The 21,714-nt window shown below is 42.2% G+C and overlaps 1 protein-coding gene and 1 long non-coding RNA gene across 4 annotated transcripts in view; one reads left to right on the top strand and one right to left on the bottom strand.

Moving 5' to 3' along the window:
• Positions 1–21,714, bottom strand: part of LOC111269928 (integrin alpha-8) — a 42,735-nt gene that overhangs the window by 9,866 nt on the left and 11,155 nt on the right. Inside the window, exon 2 of the mRNA XM_022849857.2 lies at positions 723–837. Coding sequence (XP_022705592.1) covers positions 723–837 — 115 coding nt within the window. The remainder of the gene's footprint in view (positions 1–722; positions 838–21,714) is intronic.
• Positions 1,805–13,433, top strand: LOC111269933 (uncharacterized). 3 transcript variants are annotated; one of them, XR_015314731.1, is made up of 3 exons: positions 1,805–3,482; positions 4,497–4,553; positions 11,907–13,433. It is a non-coding gene; the product is annotated as an uncharacterized LOC111269933 (long non-coding RNA). The 3 variants fall into 3 exon arrangements; XR_002686003.2 differs by lacking the exon at positions 11,907–13,433 and adding an exon at positions 6,174–6,271 and having other exon boundaries at positions 1,805–4,359; XR_015314730.1 differs by lacking the exon at positions 11,907–13,433 and having other exon boundaries at positions 1,805–4,359; positions 4,497–5,966.

The raw sequence follows: 21,714 nt of genomic DNA, 5'->3' as shown, positions 1-21,714 counted from the left end.
GTTATTCAAGCTCAAAGTCCGCCGGATTCGCTAGTAACAGCCTAATAATAAGGCGCAGAAGCCTGAGCACATCGGAACATAAGCATTTTATGCTTTATTCGAATATGTCAAATAAAAGGATACAATGAAATTTCAATAATGAAATGCGGCTACCCAGCTCCAGTGTAAAGCGGAAGACTATGTGAGGAGCACAGATGGTTGGTTATATACGTGTCCGGAGCATTTGCTTAGATCAAATATGGTTTTGAAGCCAGGTGAAAATAAATTGAAAATAAATCCAAGGTTAGGAGGTGATGATTTATTTTTTTTTCCAAGCGATTTAAAATTAAATAAATCAATAATTAAACAACTTACTGGCCTAGAAGCATAGGTGAACAAGCTTCTCCTCATGACTTACATATAAGCTACCTTGACCATTTTTAAGAACCTGAATCGTTTGTGGTCCCTAAGTACCTTTTGTGCACTATTTCTTTTAAGAAATAGAAGAAAATTTTTGAAGAGAAAAATTAAAAGAAATACGAGGTCAAAGCTGCTAATATTCCAATCATTATATAGTACATGTATGGTCAACCTTTGTTTTGAAATTGCTATAACTGTATATAGATAAAAACCGTATATGTAATAGGGTGGAACAATCTTTTAGAAATTGGTTGTTTTAGTTGAAGATTGCGTTCTAACATGTTGCGCAAGTATCTGGGGCATGAATTTTTTCGGTAATATACCTTTCTGCAGGGGCTTTGAGCTTTATTGACCTCGCACTGGTATACAGCGCCAGTACGATCTGTACCAGGAAACGTGAAACTATCGAGCTGACCTCGTGGAGCACCGAACAAAGCCCTGTAACAAAGGCTTAAAGAATTAGTACAATGTTCTATTACAATAGTTATTAGAAATGTAAGCGAAAAGGTCAAAAAAGTGGAACAATATTGTGCGACTTTACAATGTTGGCTCGAATAAATGTCATCACCAATTATCAGCAGCTTAATTGACACTTACGATGCTGTATGTACCAGTGTTTTGACATTCAGATCGTACCTAGCTAGTAGAACTTTTTATTCCGTAGGTTCCATTATTTGTTACATAAATATTTATGAGATTTTTGATACCATTCGTTTTTTACGTAGAGCACCGTACCGCTCCGACGTCTCTGATTCGAATAAGAACCTCCGGTACGGCATGGCACCTTTTGTAGCGCATGCTAAAATATGGTGTGTCTGTTTCTCGTATGTACTAGTCTATAGCGTGGATATATTTCAGCACGCTTCAAGGAAGGCTATTTAGGGATTTTTGGAGCTACGAGACGACAGAGTGAACAACTATGAAGAGACATATTCCAGGTACATGACAGTTCAAAGCCATTGGTTACTCTGGCCATCTCATACGTAGGCTTTCTGTTTCTTCCCGATCATCTCAAATTGTCACGGTCGGATCATAAAGCCCTAATGCATCAGGAACCGAAGAGAGGCCTTGTGAAACATTACGGTAAGTGGTGTCTTGAAAGATATTTCTCAATGCCGTGCGAAGCTATTCTCCATGTTTGATAATGACATGCCTAGAAGCACAGCCGGAACAGAGACCCGACGATGGGAAACGACACTATCTACTCTGCAGCTCCAAACAACAACGATAGCGACATTAAACCAATGAGATGGTTCGAGTGACGACAGAGTTCATACATGCCAAGGGAGGGAAAGGCGCATCCATTGAAAGGTTACGTGCTCTTTTCAGCTCATGCATGGCAATGTTTTTTTTTTTTGCTTTGCGCGCTTACTTCAACGATGGATCTACTCTAGATCTCTAGAGGCACATTGCTACGACTGCATAAGCTGTTATCTGTACAGCTTGACTATGTACAACAATGAGCTAGTTCAATAAGCAGGTTCAATGTACACCGCATGTCACGAAATACCGGTGCATTTTCTAGAAAAATTGCGGATGTTAGGTTGACCGGAACGCGCACTATAGGGGCCTGGACATGCGGCAGCCTTCACCTTTCGCTAAACAGAGCAAGTTCCAGGTTCATTGGGAAAATCCATTGACAACACTGAGTAGTAGTTAACACGTGTACAACAGGGATGCGTGCCGTAGTACAGTGTGCATACTAGCGGGTTAACGGCTAAACAGAATAGAGGTTTCTGTGACCGGGTCAATGCTGCTTCACACCAATGCTCATATAATGATGAGTAGTGTAAAATTGTAGCAGTATCGAATGCGTTATACAGCCCCAATGTTGAGCCGGAAACTTTGAGGCTCTAGTTAGACTTTTGGGTAAGTTATGCCTCTTTAAGTTGGCATAGTCGGCACAGTTGTTTAACTAATTGCGTTATTTCGCTAGAGAAGATACCATAAGCATATTGCATTAAATTTTAAATAGAGCATTTTCTTGATTAAACATGTACGTTTCGCCATGCCACATCTCACATATCGTCGTGCTAGTGACGCCTATTACATTATTATATCATTTATCAGTGAACTCTGCTGGTATATTACATAACACACGAGAGGTTGTCCTACTGGTTAGCTGTTTTTATTACTATCACTGGCTGCTTCATGTTAGTCTCATTCAAAAAAAAAAAAAGCCGTTATTCCTTGCTGCGGTTCGATAGCAAATGCTTTTATTATGAGAGTTTCACTATAGCTATTTTGTAGCACAATCCACAATGTTTAGCTTCCACAGTCCGTGAAAATTCGCTATGGATAACTTTCGATTTCCTTTATTATCTATGAAAACGCGCTGAAACGCTGTGGCTGCATGTTATTAGTAATAATTATGACTTTTGTTATGATTACTGTCAATGTTACCAGGCGTAGAAGCGTTACTTGTTTGCGTGGGCCGTTTTCCTCAGCGCGTTTGTCCGCCGCAATGTAAGGAGGCCTCGCCTTGGTGACACCCCGTCGTTCCACAGGCAGCGAATGGAGGCAGGAACAGCGCCAAGAATAGCAAATTTTGCCACGTTGACATCGGCGTAAGGGCACCACCAAGTGACACTACCGAAAACGGCGGACTCAATAACCGTCGATTGATTCTCGAGTGTCTTCTTATTGCCGCATCGTGCTCGCGTTCACAATATGTCGGTCAATCGCAGATAAGCCTCAGTTGCCGCCCGCAGTTACTGCCGCTGTGCGAGACTAATAATATTCTGCGGACGCATAGATCTACAGCTAGGAGTTTATCGTGGCCGGCGATAGCAAAATTTGAAATTATTAGTGTTGTCTCTGTTCAGTCTGTGCTCGCATTTGCCTATAAAAAGAGAGTATGGCCTGTAGGGCAATGTGGGTGGATGACCGTTTTACGCGTAGCAGTGTGAGTTTTGAGAGAAAAAAAACTGTCCCTATAGGTTTTAATCGGTAGCCTGTGACTGTAATTGCCCTCTGGAAGGGTGGCATTTATTTGTGCTGGTTTCTTTCAGGGCAGGACAAATACGGTTGAGTGATATGTGGATCGTGCCACTTAGGACAAAGGATGGACACGCCTACCGAAGGTGAAAAAAGATCGATGATTTATAGAATCGTTGCACGGGGGATTAAGTACGGGAATAATTGGCACTAGACAATTGGTATAGTCTGCTAAGTCGTTCGGTGGTTTTCACTAGCCAAATAGTTCGAGAAAAGAGGTCCTTCAACGGAAAGATACGAGATCTATGCGAGAAGTTTGCTTACAACACAACGATCCTTGCATTAGAAAAGTGGAATTTTGTCAAAACAGATGGAACTATCGTTCGTCTGCGGATGTTAGCATTACGTAGGGATCGAAAATAAAGTTCAGTAAGAATTTGAACTTTATTCCAGCATATATGATTGGTTCGTAGGTTTTGCATTACGTGCTTTAAATGTAAGTCACAGGACTAGTAGAGTTTGTTCCTTGGAGCACTTCGCATCCAATTAAGCGTAAACTTGACGCAAACAATAAAAGCTAAGATATAATGCTCGTATATACCCAAGCCCTCCTGGGCTTAGCAAAAAAAAAATTCACACAGCGTTGTTTCTAATAAAGCTTACCAATTGAGTTTCATTCGATTATAGGATTTGCAATTCGTAAACGTCAGGTCTGTTCCGAACGCCAAAAAAGATTGAATGAATTACACCGATTTGTATTCTTAGCAACGGTCACCCAAGACTAACGGCTAAGCCCCTAACAATCTAACAGCCATTCGAATCGACCTGCTTAAAAAATAACTCATTCAGAGCCCAATTCTATCTAATCATGGGCTGCGTCTGCCGTAGAAAAAAAAGAGCACTGCTTTTTGCTATACCACGCCATCACTGCCAGCACCCCACCGAATATTCGTAGAGCCGTCGTTATGGTTTTAGTCATCGACGACAAACATCACCATCATCGTTTATCGCCTTTCTTCACAGGTACTAGTCACGCAGCGCCACTGCTGTGCTGCCGGTGTTGAGCTCGAGCCATATATTGTCAATATTTATAGACATTGCCATCGTTACGGTAGGCTCCAAATGCAGAATAATCATGATCTAGCATTGTCTGTGTTTAGTTTGCAGATAACGCAACGTTTGGACCCTTCAATCTAACAGCGTAAATAACTGCAGAGGTTCGTATGGAATATGCAAGTTCTTTTCTTGGCGGTAGGCTTGTGTAATTGCGTCTGCGCTGAAAAAACGTTAAGAAATTACTCAATCCGTCGCTCATTTAATGGGCAACAGCGGCGTCTGCTAAGTAGGATCTTCAGAACAAAACATTACGGAGGTACGAATTATTCTAACAGGAGCAATTAACTCTTTCGGTCAGACGTCGTAACGTGCATACGGCATCACAATGCCTTTGCTACACGTCAGTGCGTCTTGGTTTACGCAGCGCTTGTATGGCCGCACGTCCTGCCCACACACAGAGCCTAAAAATGCTAAATTCAGTAATGTTTATCGCGTATCGTATGTGTGTTCAAACGCGCTAACTCCGAAAGATGAAGATCATTCCCCCCCCCCCCCCCCCTCCGAGGTTTCAGTTGAGGATTTCTGCCCAGGTCTAATTAAGCTCATATGCGATCGCAATATCTGCGTCAACGTCGTTGTGAACCGATTTATGAGGTTGGTGACAGTGGCGTGATAAATGCACTAGTAAAACCAAAAAATAACGCCTAACAAACTAACATCTGTGTATGGGACAACACGTACAACATCTTCCATAATCGTCTATACTTTCTTGGCATCAAAAAGAATCGGCCTCCTACGCGGTTCCTGTCAACAGATTGAACTTTGGCGTCCGTTTTACCGCTGGACTCAAACGTGAGCAGCGTCAATTAAGCTTCACAGAACATACCATCTCTGATACTCTTCTGACCTCTGGTTTTTCAACGTTTCATAATTTAGTTCTGCGATCTTCCAGCTGTGCTAAAGACAATTGTGCCGTCGTGCGACATTATTCAACCTACTAAGATCGTAAATGTTCGCATGACATACGCAGTGTTTAAACAAACACCTACAATCGCTTTATATATTCCGCATGCAGAGTCGTGCCGCATTGCGTAAAGTCCCCAAAAGCGAACTTCTCGATCTCTTCAGAGACCTCGACCAGGCTCATTGGCAGGCGGACACATCGCTTATGCAGCCTTAAACATCTACCTCTTGGAGTATTCGACTCGACTGATTCATTCGATTAGTCAGACAAGAAGTCGCTTAAAGCAAGCGTCTTGCTCCGCCGCATATATACTGACAAATAAAACGGTAAAATACGCGGGCCCACCCAACTCTGCTTGTTTTTCTGGTGCTGTCATTTAGTTGCCCACACAGCAACACCTGTCTAGGAAATCTCGTTCAGACGCTGTTCAGAAAAAGATCAGAGAAAGGCTTCGTTGCAGCCGCCGATGGTGCATGATATTAAATAAAAAAATTTATCTGATATCGCTGAAACCATAACTAGATCACGTAACAGCCGCTATTACGTGTTAAGCTCTATGGACCATGGAGCATACGACGAATCCACAGATCGCCAACAAAACAAAGAAAAAGATACGGAGGGAAATATACACGTCTACAGTAATTACGACAGTAATGACAAGATAGATATGGAACAAAATGGTATGATGGTTGGATCGAATAGCTATAGCGCTGACAAAATTTAACTCTGCAATTAGATTCTCTAAACATAGGTTTGCAAGGACCATTTCACATCTAACCTGTTTACGTAAATTGGTTCTGTGTTACCGAATTTTTAGGGAAATACTGAACGTTCATGGGAAGAGGTAAGTTGGTGAACTGAAAGTCTAGGCCGCCAGCTGCCGAATACATATCATGATCGGATGCCTTTTTCTCCTTTTCCTTCCGCTATTCCCTGTCTTGAAGTGTCTGTACTAAATTAATTTCGAGAACTAGTTGCTTTAATTATTGTCCGCGAGCAAAGATATAGAGAGGAGTTTCTGAACCAGTCAACTAGGAAGGAAGAACAGGTTCAGCATTCAGCACATAGCACGACGTAGTGAGTTCTACTAATTAACTAGAAATAACCGCAAACAAGCTTCAGATAGGGAAAGATTGTTGATGCTATACATATATGGTAATCGTTAATTCCATTATTACGGATTAACAATTCCTGTGTTGTGGCGATACTAGCCGCTTGTTTACATGGTTCTATGTGACGTTTGCCCATCAGCTAGCAGGTCGATACTTCACAGACATTAGCTACACCGATGCACCGGTGATCCAGGAGACCTGCCCAATCTTAAACGTACAAGCGTTCTCCAGCCGCCGGCGTGGCCGTTCGTCTATTGCCATCAGTGGCATCCATCGACAACAGCAAACGCTGCAACGGCTGACACTAATGTCATGACATTGGTTAGGATCCAGGGCAAGATTTGCCGCCAGCGATACCGGGACGACCATTTTGTTTTTTCGTTTACTTAGATCTTTGTTTGGTTCGTTCTTAGTCTGAAAGCCTGATGCTAGGGAGTTGTCAGCACGCTTTGGCGTTTCATTCTCGCATCGCTTGGATTTTGTTAGATTTCATAAGACAACGTAGAGAACAAGGGAGGGACGAGGCTGGTTGAATTACGACGGCAGTCTGGTATCAGAAGCTTATTGTGCACGCCTGTTGGCACTATCCGCGCACTTTTCGAAACATCAACTGGCAGAAGAGCTAAGGTCGTTTCGACAGAAGATAAAAGGCTGCTATTTCCTTTATACGGTGTGCATATATGCGTGCGAACGAACGAACCTGTTACAAGCAGTGTAAAGCAAGCGTTTGAAAGATATTACGAGAAGTCATGACCCTTCCGCCAGAACTTGCAGTGTACCGCCGACTGGATGCCGACGAGAGATACTCGTGACATAGCGGAGGACCCAGAAGATGGCAATGATAACCGTATGCCTAACATACGCATCTCAAGCAGACGAGCGCAGCTTCGCCGTTACCATAGCCGAAACTTTCAGCTGCCCTATCTGCGATACGCGTCGGTGCTGCCGCTTAGCGCTACTTCGCGGAACTATTAATACAGAGTACTGAATACGAGCAACTTGAGACGACAAAAACGGCAATGAGACAACCTCTATATTCGTCGTTTGTCTTATGGCTTAAAAGTTAACTATAGGGTCAGCGTAAATCGGCGTAAAGTTCTTACTCGAATCCAAAGCCAATATTTCGAATTTGATGTCTCGCACTGCTTTTAAATATTGTTCCACGATTCTGACTTGTACAGGCAGGCTGTTGATGATCGCAAACAGTAAAAGGTCGCTGTTAAGGGTCAGCTAGAAAATTGCTATCACACACTTGTTTCGGTGGTAAGCACATGTGAACAGTGTGTACTTATATCTTTTCCTTAATGAAATAACTCATCTTTATGTCTTCTTTATTTTGCCTTCACTCTTTCGCGGTTACCAAAGTCATTTTTCCAAAAAATACACCTGCGCGTATGTTAAGAACGAGGAGATAAAGAGAAGCTGCGTGAAACAAGTGACGCAAGATCTAATTGATAACAAGACGCGTTGGGTCCGATCTAATAAAACGGCAAAATACCACTAGTTATTTATGGTGGTCTATTATATATATATATAGATATTATCTAATAACCATTTGTGCGCTACAACTAAACATCTAAACTAAAGACGTCTCCAGTAGGTATCAAGATCAAATCGGATCCATCGAACTGTTTAAAGATGGCCGTGCCGTAGCCACGTCAACTCATCGAACAGCATCGCTGTGCCAAAATCGCGGTCCAGCACTGGTTAGATCTCTGTGGTTAGGCCGGACCGCTTCGAGCATTAACCGTTCGTTTCTGCCACGCTTTTTCCTTCGCTTATTGACTACTATGTTGTATATGCATGCGCGTGCATACATATGTGAGTGTCTGTGCCTGCCGGTGTTACAGCTTCATCCTAACTTTCACCGTGTCATTTTACCTAGCAGACGCCGTAGAACGCTACGCGAGAGGCATATAATAAGATTGATCGCTGCCAGCGTATATGGATAGCGGGTAAGGCTCTAGCGAACGTTTGGGGCACGAGCAAACGATCGATATAATAGCACGTACATATGAACTGGCAGCAAACACATACGCAGGCAGTGAAAGACGAAGCGACTCGAGGCGGAACTACAAGAAACGGCGCTGTTCAGCCGTGATTCGAAAACCACAGCCCCGGCGAGCGGTGATTTGTTGGAGACTCGATCCGGAAAAGCATCGTTTGCCCTAGGTTTGTCTGCGGGATAATGGAAGCTCCATTAAATGGTTATATGAGCGTATGTGCCCTCGTATGGAAGACATGACAGGAGAAAGCGAAAACAGAAACAGAAACCGCGGAACGCCAGGGCGTGCGATTCAAGATAGTTTACTGTCCTGATCAGGCCATGACCACTTGGCGGAACGCGAAAAACAATGAAACGTGACGCAACTGCTGCTCAGAAAAGAAGCTCAGTAACACATAGGGGGTCCGCTACGACTTTTGAGCAGGAATCTATTTGGTGCGTTGACAAGTATGACAGACAAGCAAGCCCATTTCGATACCAGAATTTATGGCGTCAATTAGCTAGAAGTTGCAGGGCTCCATGCCCTTATTAATATTAATGAAAGTATAATGCGCCCAACAATGCATCGAATTCTCAATGAAGTTCTATTAAGAAGAACTCGAAATATGGCGTTCTCTGCTATTCAAATTAATCGAGGCATTGATTTTCTACATATGCTACCCCGGCATCGTTTATGACTGCGATACCCTTTTTCGACACGCACACTGGTCGCAGCACTAATAAAAGACGAATATATAACAGTTATGATAATCAAATCGATATTTTATGGCAAACGTATGCAGCACGGATTCATATATTACCTCTATACTTCGTATTCCAATATGCTTCATATGTTCGGCATCTGAAATTATTTGTCGGTAGATTTGTTGCTATCCCTCTCTATCATCGCTAGAGAACTGGCGAATGCCCCGTTGCCCATGTGTTATTTTTTCAGGTAGGTGGACCGGTGCAGGGAAAGAATGACTCCCATCGCAACGAGAGCACAAAAGCAATTCAAAAATAGCGTTTCATTAATAATTTGTTAATTCATAATTAACAGTTCCGCAGAAGGTTCGTCGACCATGCTGTCAGATCATTGAAAGGGTGTCGTTTTCTGTGTCTGGTCTCGTAGTCCTTGTGATGGTTATGCCATGTATCTATTACATATACGATTACAGCCAATGATTGAATTTTTCTAATTAACGGAAATTCATTTCACTAATATAATATTAAGCTTCCCCGATTACCTTTGCTATGGCAGGTAATTGCATTCAGTAACTAGCTCATTTTCAGATTCGAAGAGATTACCTTCAAAATTGGTTTTCGTCACACTGTTATTAAGTAGGTCACCCAATACTAGTTTGGGTTGGGAACCTATTTCTATCAACTGAAGGATCTTGTCGAATTTTCGAAATTATTCTTTGACTTGGCTGTGTCAAAGAAAAAAACAAATCATTCATCCACAGAATAACAGCTATAGATCTTTGTTAGTCCACGGGCTAACAATACACCAGTAACGACTACTCTATAAAAGAACCTCCCCATGAAGCGAATATACGACTGGTATATATTTGATCATGTTAGATATAGTGCTCTGACCGGACGAGGTTAAAATGCCATCGTGTCAACCTTGGCGACGCTATGTCATAGATCGGGGTCAACCCATTGAAAGTTGGCGTGTGTGAGAGTAATCCGAAACTTTGCTGAAAGTACGTATGACTATGAAAATGCCAAGAACCATTTAACGTCGACGTACGTCAAGTGGGTAGATATAACGGAACGTAACGTCTGTAATATATACGTCTATAAACGTAATATTGATAAAGTGCTATAAAATTAGGCGTCTCTCAGTCTAAGCTAATCGAGCACCACGAAGAGGGCAAGGAAAAACCTTTTTGGACAAAGAAAAAAAACGTAATATTTCTAATATTGATAATATATTATTATATCTTTTTTCCTTGAAAACAAAGCATGTGTCAAAATCTAGAGAAAAAAAAAACTGTTTTAAATCCATCTAGGAAAGCTAACTGGTCAGCTAACCTTACTGTGAACGATTACGAATAGTTCGATTGACCTAGTTGCTTAAAACGTTATCTAAATTTACGAAGCTTACGAACTTGAAAAACTCGGCGCGCTATATGCCGTCGTCATAGGCCTAAACATCTCCAGAAAACGAAGCTTTGCTAAACAGTTTTAAGCTGCAAAAGCTATTCACAAATCATCAGGAGAAAAAATAGCAGTTTGGGAAGAAGCAGAAGAAAAGAACGGTCCAAAAGCTTAAGCGGATTGAATTAGCCATATAACACCGACTATCTTTCGGAACGTTTTTCCTATAACGAAGAAAATAGATGCATATTTGCGACAGCCGTTACTCACACTAGTAATCACCTGTTAGGTATTCTCTTGGGCAAATTTGTTGGCCCTCATTTTCTCGACAGGCTAAAGTATTATCTAAATGTTAAGCCTTGTTCCTCTATAATAACTGGACGAGAATCTAGTATAAAACGAATACCCCAATCCCTATGAGGTTTGCTTCTACTAATACAACGATCTATCGCTGATTCACCGTCAATAAACGTGAATGTCCATATGAAATCAAGGTTTTTAGCAATAAATAAAGGTTTAAAGTAACCGATCTGTCCTGCTCCGTTGACTTAACCTGAAGAACGACCTGTAGATCAAACTCTATATTTTTTTTATACGTCTACTAGTGTTTACGTTTACTATAATGACCAATTCGTTTAGTTACAGGATTTTTTTTTATTACAAGAAGGCTGTAATAAGTGCATAAGTTGTGCCGTCACACGCGAGCCTGCACAATAGCATTTAGCAATTTACTTTCGAATGCGACCGTAACCATAGAAAATAATTATAGAAATAAAATGCACGATCGTTCATATTTCCCATATTTTGCCAACAATTCACATGACGAAATTGGCTCCAAGCAGTTTACATAAGCGACTATGATTAATCACTAATATGATACAGAACCCTCGACTCCCTATACTTTCTTTATATACAGCTCTCGCTAAGTTTTTAGCATGTCTTATATACCCCATGTCGCCACGATGTTCGCACATGAGATAGCCGAACAGTACGAACGGCAACAAATGTCGCATTAATTTAGTATGTAAAAGTCCATGAAGTAAGGTTTACAAGATACACATAGTTACACAGAAACAAATATATAGGAACAAACAATGGTGGTTCGAGAAAAATACCGAGACAAACAGAGTTCCATTTCCTTATTTTTCCTACGGGCTGTATCGGCCTCTCCGAAGAATGGACACGAAAACAAATGACACGCTCAAACACCTACACCACACTCAAAGCTGATTAAAATCACCCCGTTAAAGAAAAACGGCTAATTATGAATACAGCCTGCTTCCTCCTCGATTTGAAATCAGAGTCAAACCTTTGACTTTTCAATAAATTTTAAATAAATGTTCACCAGTCGAACGTTCGACGACGACGACGACGGCGGCGGCAAGACCCGGTATCAATCGCAGACATGCGTGACGTTTTGGTGACTCATCTACGACCCAATTACGGTTGCTCCGATAGTGACAGCAGAAGGTAGCTAGCTGGCCGAAAAAATGCTTTACTATTGTGATTGTTGTAGCCGCGATGCATCCGCGGCTTCGTGAGCGATAGCCCTGGCACAAATCCCGTTCGCTGCCGTAGCCACTATCATCAGACTCTCGATCAGTACGGCCTATACAAACATCGGTGATCTGACGACTTCGCGTAATAAAACTATGCTTCCTTGCACCCAATATTGATTCTCCGTCGTTTTTTTCTTTGTTGGAAAAAGCGAAGTCCTCTTTGCTTTTGTAGCTTTCCTTTTCAGCTTCCGTTGGCGTTCTTTCTGCTTTAATAACTATAACGCTGCGCTACTGAATAAATGAGTGATACGTAGACGCTATGGGTGTTAACTGCAACTATGGCTGTGACAAGTGTTTGAACGCGGATATATCTATCAACTATTGAGGATGATTTTTTACTCAAATCTCCGACTGATCCGTCAGGAACGGCGAGTGCTAACAGACGCATAGAAAAACGTAAAAGCGAGCGTTTCCTTAATGAAAACATAACTAAATTGAAATGCCGATTGCAACGATACAAAACGCTCCGACTAGGGTTCTAACCCCGTGTGACATGACCGTTATTGACAGGCCTAAACAAAATGTTCACAAAACAATTCTGATTCGGGTTTTACCTTTGCTAAAAGCTATATTCAGATTTGACAAAGACTAGAGGTGAAACACGTGCGCATTATGGAATATTATTCTACAATTTTTAGTACAGAAATAAGCCATATTCTATATCCAACATACCGATTGTGTTAGTAACTTGTTTTTATAGTCGATTTTTTGGTAACAAAGATCATAATAGATAGTGTTTCTATTGACCAACTCGCATGCTCATTTTCAACTTCCAAAATGCGTTGGCCACCAAAAATTCACGTTGATTGACAAATGTTATCGCTTTTTCAATTTTTACAGATAAAGCCTGGCTAGTCCTGGCATAGCGTGACGTTGGTAAATACCGACGCCTCCACCTACGGTAACGGGAGCGGCCCAGCTTAGTCCAATCACTGATTGAATGACTGCCGATCAATTAGTTTCACACTTAAACAGTCATTACTCGTGAACATGACTAGGGCATTATAACGGCGGCGATCAGATAGTTGAGGGATATAGCAGTCCCTGGATGCGCTGTACGCCCGAATACAAGTTCACCAAAGCAGCATGACGATGCTTCTTGTTGAAAACGTTGTCTGTCGAATTGGAAAACGCATCTAACGTAACCCGTCAACCGTTAAAACTTCACAGCATAGGAGTCCATACTGACGCTCAAATACATATATCAACATTATTTCTACACACAGTCGATATCGGACGAATCAAACGATTCAGTCTGGCGTAAGCTAGCAAGTGGCTGTTTATCTAACTCATATATACAGAGTTCAGAAATGCATAGAGAGCGGCGTCCAAACGTCCAGTAGTTTCCAACTATAATCCCTCTAATCTTTGGTATATAATCTGAATTAACTATTTAATAGCATTTATTAGCTTTGTTCTTCTTATTTTATTTCTGCTTTGAAGGCGAGACTTTTAAATATCGAAAGGCCAACATTTCTGTCGTCTCCTTTTGTTTAGTCACTCCAGTAATAATGTCCAGCATTTTTCAATTAGACAGACTCTGTACGGCTTTACACAACGCTTTAATAGGCTGGACCATAAGTATAGGATCCGTGAAAAGCTGACAGAAACACGCATACTTTCAACAGCCTATGTCCCGTAGACAGAGAAGAGACGGTGCACGAACGACATTCTTCACCCCGTTAACGGAGCTCTTCTTTTACACTCGTCTGCCAAGCCCCTGCCCTCTACGACACAGTCTCGAATGTACCGCCCTTAGTAGAACAGCAATCCGATTAGCTAATAACTAAGTGGCCCGTGTCCATTGCTCGATCCGTATGCACCGATCGAAATCCATTGTTAACATATGATCACTATATTAACAACAGAGACAAAACGAAAAACCACTTCGTCACCGTCCAAAATACTCTGACCAGCTACTCCATCAACTATACGTACCCTACCAGCTGCCGAAATCATCTTCTTCGAAGAACAATCAACGGGCACTTCGTGTTTGAGAAGCGACCAGCTCTTTACGAGATGTCGAGCACCCGACCTCTCTATGTCTGTCTGTATGGCGATTAGAGTCTTCCAACGGGTCTTTTTGGTTCCGCGCAGACGGTTAATCTCGATGGTGGCTCGACCTCTGACTAGTGTTGTGCTTACGCGTGACCATCATAGTCGTACCAGCCCACATGCCGACGACATCCGAGCAGTCCTCATCCGAACAGACACAGCAGACCTGGCGTATGCACCTCCCATCATTCATAGGTCTACTTGATGGGCTGCCACCTTACGAATCTTTGTAGCGAAATAGGTAGCTCCGTCAGTCGGCAACGACCAACAGTCTGATCTGGTCGGGTCGACATTCATGATTTGCCGTTACAGATCAGCTTATCGAGCGCATGTGCGGCTAATAGATGCAGAGGGCACAAAATCGTCAGCTAATATACCTACAAAAGTGCACGAGATTTGCACTGATTATCCTAGTTATTTTGTGGTTGATTTCTTAGCACCTTGGGCAACTAGGAACGAAGGCTCAAACGCCTTGAATACTCGATGACGCTTGTAACACTGCCGACGTCGCTGACTCCGCAACGACTTCCCGATTAACGAAGTTGGCTATGATCTCTTTGGTGATAGCTTTACCCTGCTGTTTCCGCCAACAAAGGAAAATCTTGTCCATAAATTTACGAGCCGACGTCCGGTTTCCACTTATTCGTATGTGTAATGTATACAAAACGACTGTGTTCATCTTTTTCCCGCTCAATAAGTATGGAAAATAAGAGAAAAGACTCTAACAAACCAGGTGATTGATCCGATCGTTTGGCTTTGTTGTGTTTCTATCGATCGTTTCTGATTACAAAGACACAATATATATATATATATATTAACAGATATTGGAAAGGATAGGAACATAAGAAGCACGTCAGCCAGAAGAGATAGTCCGTCTGAAAGAACGCAAAGATACGTGGACTGTCTCGCATGAGCAGCATTGGTCAATGAGCCGCTACAGAACGCATGTCCTTCATTGAAAGTAAGCGGCCTGAAAATCGTCTAATATTCTGTATTCTCTTCGCATAGATCCTAAACGCACCGCGATTTTATGCGCAGGTTTCCCAATTGATATGAGATGCTATGTTAAAATTGCACCTATCGTAAAGGTTTATTTGCTATGGTACACGCCCATATAAACTACGCCCTAACAGGCTGAGGCAAGCCAAACAAGGTGGCGAAAAGTCCTGTCAGTAGATTTGCAGACAAAAACGATTGCTGAGTATTGATAATCAAGCAACGCCTGCACCCCCAGCAGTACCTCATACTGGAGATCCGATGATAGCGCATAACAGAACAGGCATTCCAACGATACGCTTCTTCACTAACGACAGGAGGACACGAACCACAATTACGAAATGCGTTTATAAGCACATCTAGTTAACGCCAGTCCCTGCGGGTCATAATAGCTACTCAGTTCGCATTTACCCCCGACTGCACATCGACTGTACGGCTAAGGTAGCTTCTATTATCTGTCCAGGTCACATCTGTCGGTGTGTTTATGTCAATGAAGTACATTGCATTACCTACATAAATAGCAGCGTGCTTGAGCTTGTGCACGTCATTGACGTAGAACTAGGAGATGTGTCGTGAGAAGCATCAGAATGCTCTCATTCGCCTCGACCACTCGGGTAGGGAGTTTAGGGAGTAGAAGTTTACCAGTGAAAGCTCGTGAAGTCCGAGCGGAGTCTCGAATGCTGAGAAGGAAACTGTTTCAATAGAACAAGCTCCCACGGGATGAAGAGGGTGAGAGGAAGAGCGAACTCGGTCCTAACAACCTACATCGTAGACCCACAGCGCAGGAGTACTTACAATAATGGTAATAGCATCATTAGGATGGTACCACGCATCCCCCTTCCCTCCAACAGTCAGCCAGCCAGCCAGCCAGCCCACTAACTAATTCGATCGACAATTTTTCCCAAACCAATAGACACGAGCGACCCACAAGCCGCTCCACAAAAACAGCGCAAAATACTCAAATAGGCACAGATACACAGGCACCGAGGTTACCTGGCAAAAGCGAATGTCAGCTTGGTACCTAGACACTGGTCAAGTAATAGCACCGAACATGCTTATTCGGCTCGCTTATCTTACTAACAACAATATACGAACCACTCGTGTCCGACCAGCAGACAGGCAGGCAGGCAGGCAGGAATGCTCCGTCGACTGGATCGCATTGTACGATGGAAGTAGCCATTACTATTACTGCCGCAATAATGGCAGGTAGTGCGATCCGCCAAACGCACTAGTCGGGCAGAAAAGCAGGTCGTAGCCACAGAGATATGCTCGCCGTTTTTTCTTGCTGTTTTTCTCTTTGTCGCTCGTTCTCTCAGGCGACCCCACAAACAAATATTACTGGTTGACCGCCGTACGGAGCACCGACGAATTCTTGCCACCGGCCTCGTGTATCCTTTTAATGGCGGCCGCTTCGGTTATAGCGATGTGCGCGCTGCTGTCTTTTGATGTGGTGACTCAGCGGTATCTACATGCATTTATGTTGGTTGCTATTCAGTTTCCCGCCAAACTCGGCACCGAGTACTTACTTCTACGACACTCTCGCTGTAAGCCCGCTAAAGTTGGCTGGATTCAGAGAGACTGTGGCTCAGTTCGCAGACGTAGGTCAATCATTTCTCTGTCAGGCATGACAGTCTCTCGGGGTACTATCGCTGTTAGCTATGGCAGCCATAGATGATTGTCGTATGTCCGTATTATCGGTACTGAACGTTTTGGCAATCCTATATGCGTGTACTTGCCATGAACGTAAATAACAACGACTGAGTGAAGGAGTAGGAGCACGAAAACAATGTAGGGCCTGCTTGCTTGATCGGCTGGTGAAGCTCATAATGAAGAGGCAGTAGCATAATCTCACAGAAAACATCTAGAACTAAAGGCTAAAAGTAATCATGTTTTAGTACTGGCAGTCGCTCCTTCAGAATCATACAACCTGTAATCTCGAGCGGGTTCTTAATCCACCTATTTGAGTGCTTTGTTGGAGAAGTTGTCGGGATGGGCTAATTTTTGGGGAACTGCTGCGACAATTTAGTTGGCATGGCACGTGTCTACTGTACAAATGATCTGTCGAATTCTTTTGTATCAACTAATGACAGAGGTTCGCTATAGCATTTAAGCGTCATTACAAGCCATCATACTGGGTTCTTAATATGTAAGGCACGACGAGTGGAAAAATCCGTTTTCGTCATTACTCGTCTGATATTTCGGAACGTTCCCACATTTACGATCTGAAATCATTTTTAGATGAGTATTTAAATAGACAGCGAAAGATGTGAAACAATAAAGCAGTACAGTATGAACTCAAGGCAAATTACTTTGTTCTTTATTTTTGTCAAGCACAAGTTCGATTTTTGGTGTGCGAGTGCTAACCTAGGATAATCTACGACCTGTTCAGACATCACTGAAACCTGCCGAAACATCGACAAGTGCAGTTGTTACGGCTCGTATTTTCGGGCAGTCGGTTTAGTTGACCACGCAGCTCATCCCATGTTGGGTTTCTCAGTACTGCATGAGGCGGCTTCCAATTGAGGTCGTTGACTCCAAGCCCAACGTTTTTCGTGCGATACACAAAAGAACATAAACAACTAAACCTGGCTACATGCTGACTGCTAGGTACGTCTCCTAGGTTGATAGGTAGACTGGGCAATGTTTGTGTAGTTTGGGCGTAAAAGCTCGAAACATTTAGGTAGAAAGGCTTATACCCATTTCCCCCCCAAGGCATTATTTCTCATTTCCGTTAATATCGACATAATGTATAGTTCTTATCGTTTATCAGCCTACTCCGTTTAACCTATTCCTGTTTGATACTTTAGCCAACACATTATTCAGACCATGTCTCGACACAAAACAGACGTTAGGTGGTGTATGTTTGATTTTGTTCAGGCCATGGATTTTGTTTAGATTTTGGGTATGGCGTTTACCGAGAGACAGAATTGATTTTAGTGCCATTGAAAAGCGTACTCACTCAATATTACGCTGTTTGCTTCATCACACTCGATTCACTAATTGAAGCATGTTGAGTTCCCATCATGCCTTCAACAGTGTCGATGTTGATTCGAACTCGAGAAAGCAAGAATGTGGGGATATTTGGTTTTGTCACGTGTTGGACGGGTCACCATCAAATGACCCAGATTCATTTGACAACAACAACAACAACAACAACAATAATTTCTGGTTTACAGAACGACTCGCCTAGTTAGACCTGAGAACACCTGAGTCAATCTGGGTAATAGAGAAACTTAAACAACAAATGTTTGTCAATGTCTACTGCTAAATTGCGCAGGAAACCATTGAATAGACGAACATCTCGCGGACTAAAGTGTTACGAAGGCTCCTGTTTATTGTAGATACATGTTTGCAAGAAAGACACCAGCAGCCGTGATCAATGCGACATAAAAAAAAAATGAGAAAATTTCCAGTATCCAGTTGCACTGTACGTTATTATATATATTCGCATGCAGATGAAACTTTCGAAGTACTGCACCGCCCGCGTGGACGCTCCGATATGGAAATATAGCTAACTGTTTGTATGCTCGTAGAAATGAACACTCCTGATGTTAATCTTTTCGAATTTCCGCCTGTTCTTGTCACGCCTATAGAAGCCGTAGTAACGTTTTCTAATAGCGATATAGGCACCGACTGTCACGAGAGAAAATCATCATCACCCTTTTTCACCTGCACAAACATTGTTAATACCGAATTTCTGCAAAATACCATGTCGTGCTTGCTCCCTGTCAACATATGCACACTGGAAACGGCTCATATATCAACGAACAAGGTGCAACCGAACTAGTCTGCCCCGCGATATTGGTGACGTGAGAATTCTGTGATACCTATAGGACCGATTTGAATTCTCCTGATCAAAACCAAAACGCAAAATAGCTCGTGGGATTTTCAAGTAGGTTACCCACAATACCCGTCGAAAAATTACTTGAAGAGGAATAGATGCCCTGATAATGGCACTTATTTGTCGTACTCACTTTTAAAAATGATGGTTTTGACCATTGTAACTTGGTCGATGCTGATATTGCGTGCAACACATCTGCAAAAATCGTTCTTGAGAACACCATCATGAATGTTGGATACAATTCGTAAGTTTTTTTTTTTTATCATAATTGACGATGGCTAATCTAATTCAAGTGTGGCGCCCATCTCATTCATCATTTCAAAGCTCTGTTCTCGGCAGTATTGTCAATTAAACCGTAAACGAAACGGCCTCGTAGACGGATATGTATTCTAGGCTAGCGTAAGAGACCACACTGCGACTTTACGCGTCTGATTGATTAAGGTATGCACTCTGCATATTTTTTTAATCATTCGTTTTTCTAATATTTTGTGTTGTTTTTTTTTTGCTTGCATTAATTGTTCACGATATTCGGCCCATTGGGTCTTACCTACACACGGCTGCTAGGTCTAGGTGGCAGTACACTAAACTTCTAGAGTTTCCTAGACCCCCTTTCGGATGAATCCGGTCTAATATTCGTCCATAACGCCCGAATTGACGGTTCGAAATATGACACAAGCTAGCAACGTTCAACAGTGACTATCCATACGATTAAACCTGACGATGACGACACTTACTATTTCGAGCTCGGCTTTATATAATTCACCAGCAATCGGACTGCTCTTCACGATTCACTATAAATCTGCAATAATCATGAATACCCAATACGGTAGCGCATTGCCCCTTAGCGCCGCTTCAAAGCCTTCTTCCGTGGTAAAGGTCTACGATGCCTCAAAAAAAACTGTAAGAACAGCAATCAACAAAAACCAACTAACCAACAAACTGAAACGACACGAAAGCCTTCAACAGCCTTTTTACCATCTAACAAAATATGAAAATAAACCAGTAGCTCGTTTAGTGATACCGAAATCTGCGTCAGCAGCAGAAGAGGTATTGGAAACGTGGAAATGATACGTAACACAGGGGTGTAAGTAAAACGAGAGATATAGTAACAGCTTGCAAAACACCCGTATAACATCCCGTAACAAGGTAGCGTTACTCTCAGAAGCTATATAACTGATATATATATATATATATATATTTATATATTTATGCTTTTATTGGTCCACATACAAGAATAGACCTAAAAATTTAGCTGTAAATTTTTAGGTTTTTTTTTTTAGGTTAGAGCATCTCTTCGATATCAGTATTCCCCGGCGGCCAGAGGAGTCTCTGCGTCGATTCGACTGTCTACTAAATCCAATGAACGCTTCAGTGGATCAGGCTTGAATTCATAGTACTCAGAAGTAATTAAGGGCAGCCTGAGGAACGTGATTGCATGGATCTCATGGCATACAGTAATCTTTTTGAATTGGGTTTAGCTTTGCCGGGATCTTTGCTGTAACGACATGTGTTTATCCGCCAGCCTCGATGCCAAAAAAAAAAGGTATCTCTTAACCCATTACCTCGAAAAACAGTGTATTTTTTCCGCAATTCCAACAAACGAACTATTATCCAATTTCTTCGCGGTGGACAGACCCCCACCAAAATTAGAAACTTTTTTGTCCGAAATCAACGGTCTATGTTATTGCTTCTTTACATACGGCTATTGAAAAATCCAAGTAAGATTTATATGAGATCTCAGTAGGATCTAGATTTAAAGGGCGCGAAAATTAAAAAGGCTTAAAAACATTTTTGATACCCTTAAGGGCCGTTTTGAAACGAATCCATATTATTTTTTAGGTCATATATATAAACTCGAATAGTTTTTCTGAGATTTTTTGCACTTTTTGAAGTTTTTAACTACTCTAGGCCTTTTCATTTTTAGCTTAAAATTCCACTGGAACTTTTTTTATTTGACCACTACTCGCTTACATTCACCAATGCCGTTAGACTCACAGGTGGTAGCGAAAAAAATTATCTGCGAATTAACAAAAAAGTAAAAGGGGGGGGGGGGGTCAGTAAGTGCTTCTGGTCACGATTGAAGCCGCTTTGTAATGGCGGTAAGTGGTAATCGTATTCAACCAGGAGTAGTCGTCAGGAGCAACACATCTAGTGTATACAGAATTTTGTTAAAGCATCGTTTTTTGCTTAGACCTAATCTAATGACACTAACTGCAAATGTATAAACTCTTCTCACACAGCAAACACCATAGCGAAGTTTCATCTCTCTGCATAAAAAAAAGACTGCATAAATGCTCAAGCGTTATAGAAATTGACTAGTCTACGAGAAGTTCGTTACAACGAACATCGGTAACTTAAAGCGCTTGAACTTTATATTGCTCAGCCTTCACGACAGAACAGTGGGGCCACAGTTCTATCCATTTACGTTTTACCGTGGTTTATGAATCATAAGCCATTCAAATATGCCTGTCTGTTTGTACATACGGATAAATCAAACAACACTTGCCATTGCGAAAACCGATAAAAGCAGGTATTTATACATCGGAACAGCGAAGAAAATCAGAAACTAGCAGGCTAACTAGGTCCATACGTGCCATGCCTAGGTGTGAACGAACCGTTTCGTGCCGAGCTGCCTTATCCTCAGTAAATGTTATGTTTTGACCTCAGGCCAGCTTTGTTTACCCTGGCCCCGGTGCCCTGGCCCC

Source organism: Varroa jacobsoni, unplaced genomic scaffold (assembly GCF_002532875.2).
Source record: "Varroa jacobsoni isolate VJ856 unplaced genomic scaffold, vjacob_1.0 scaffold_1424, whole genome shotgun sequence".
In the NCBI taxonomy this organism is placed as follows: domain Eukaryota; kingdom Metazoa; phylum Arthropoda; class Arachnida; order Mesostigmata; family Varroidae; genus Varroa; species Varroa jacobsoni.
This window is presented reverse-complemented; position numbering and strand designations above follow the sequence as displayed.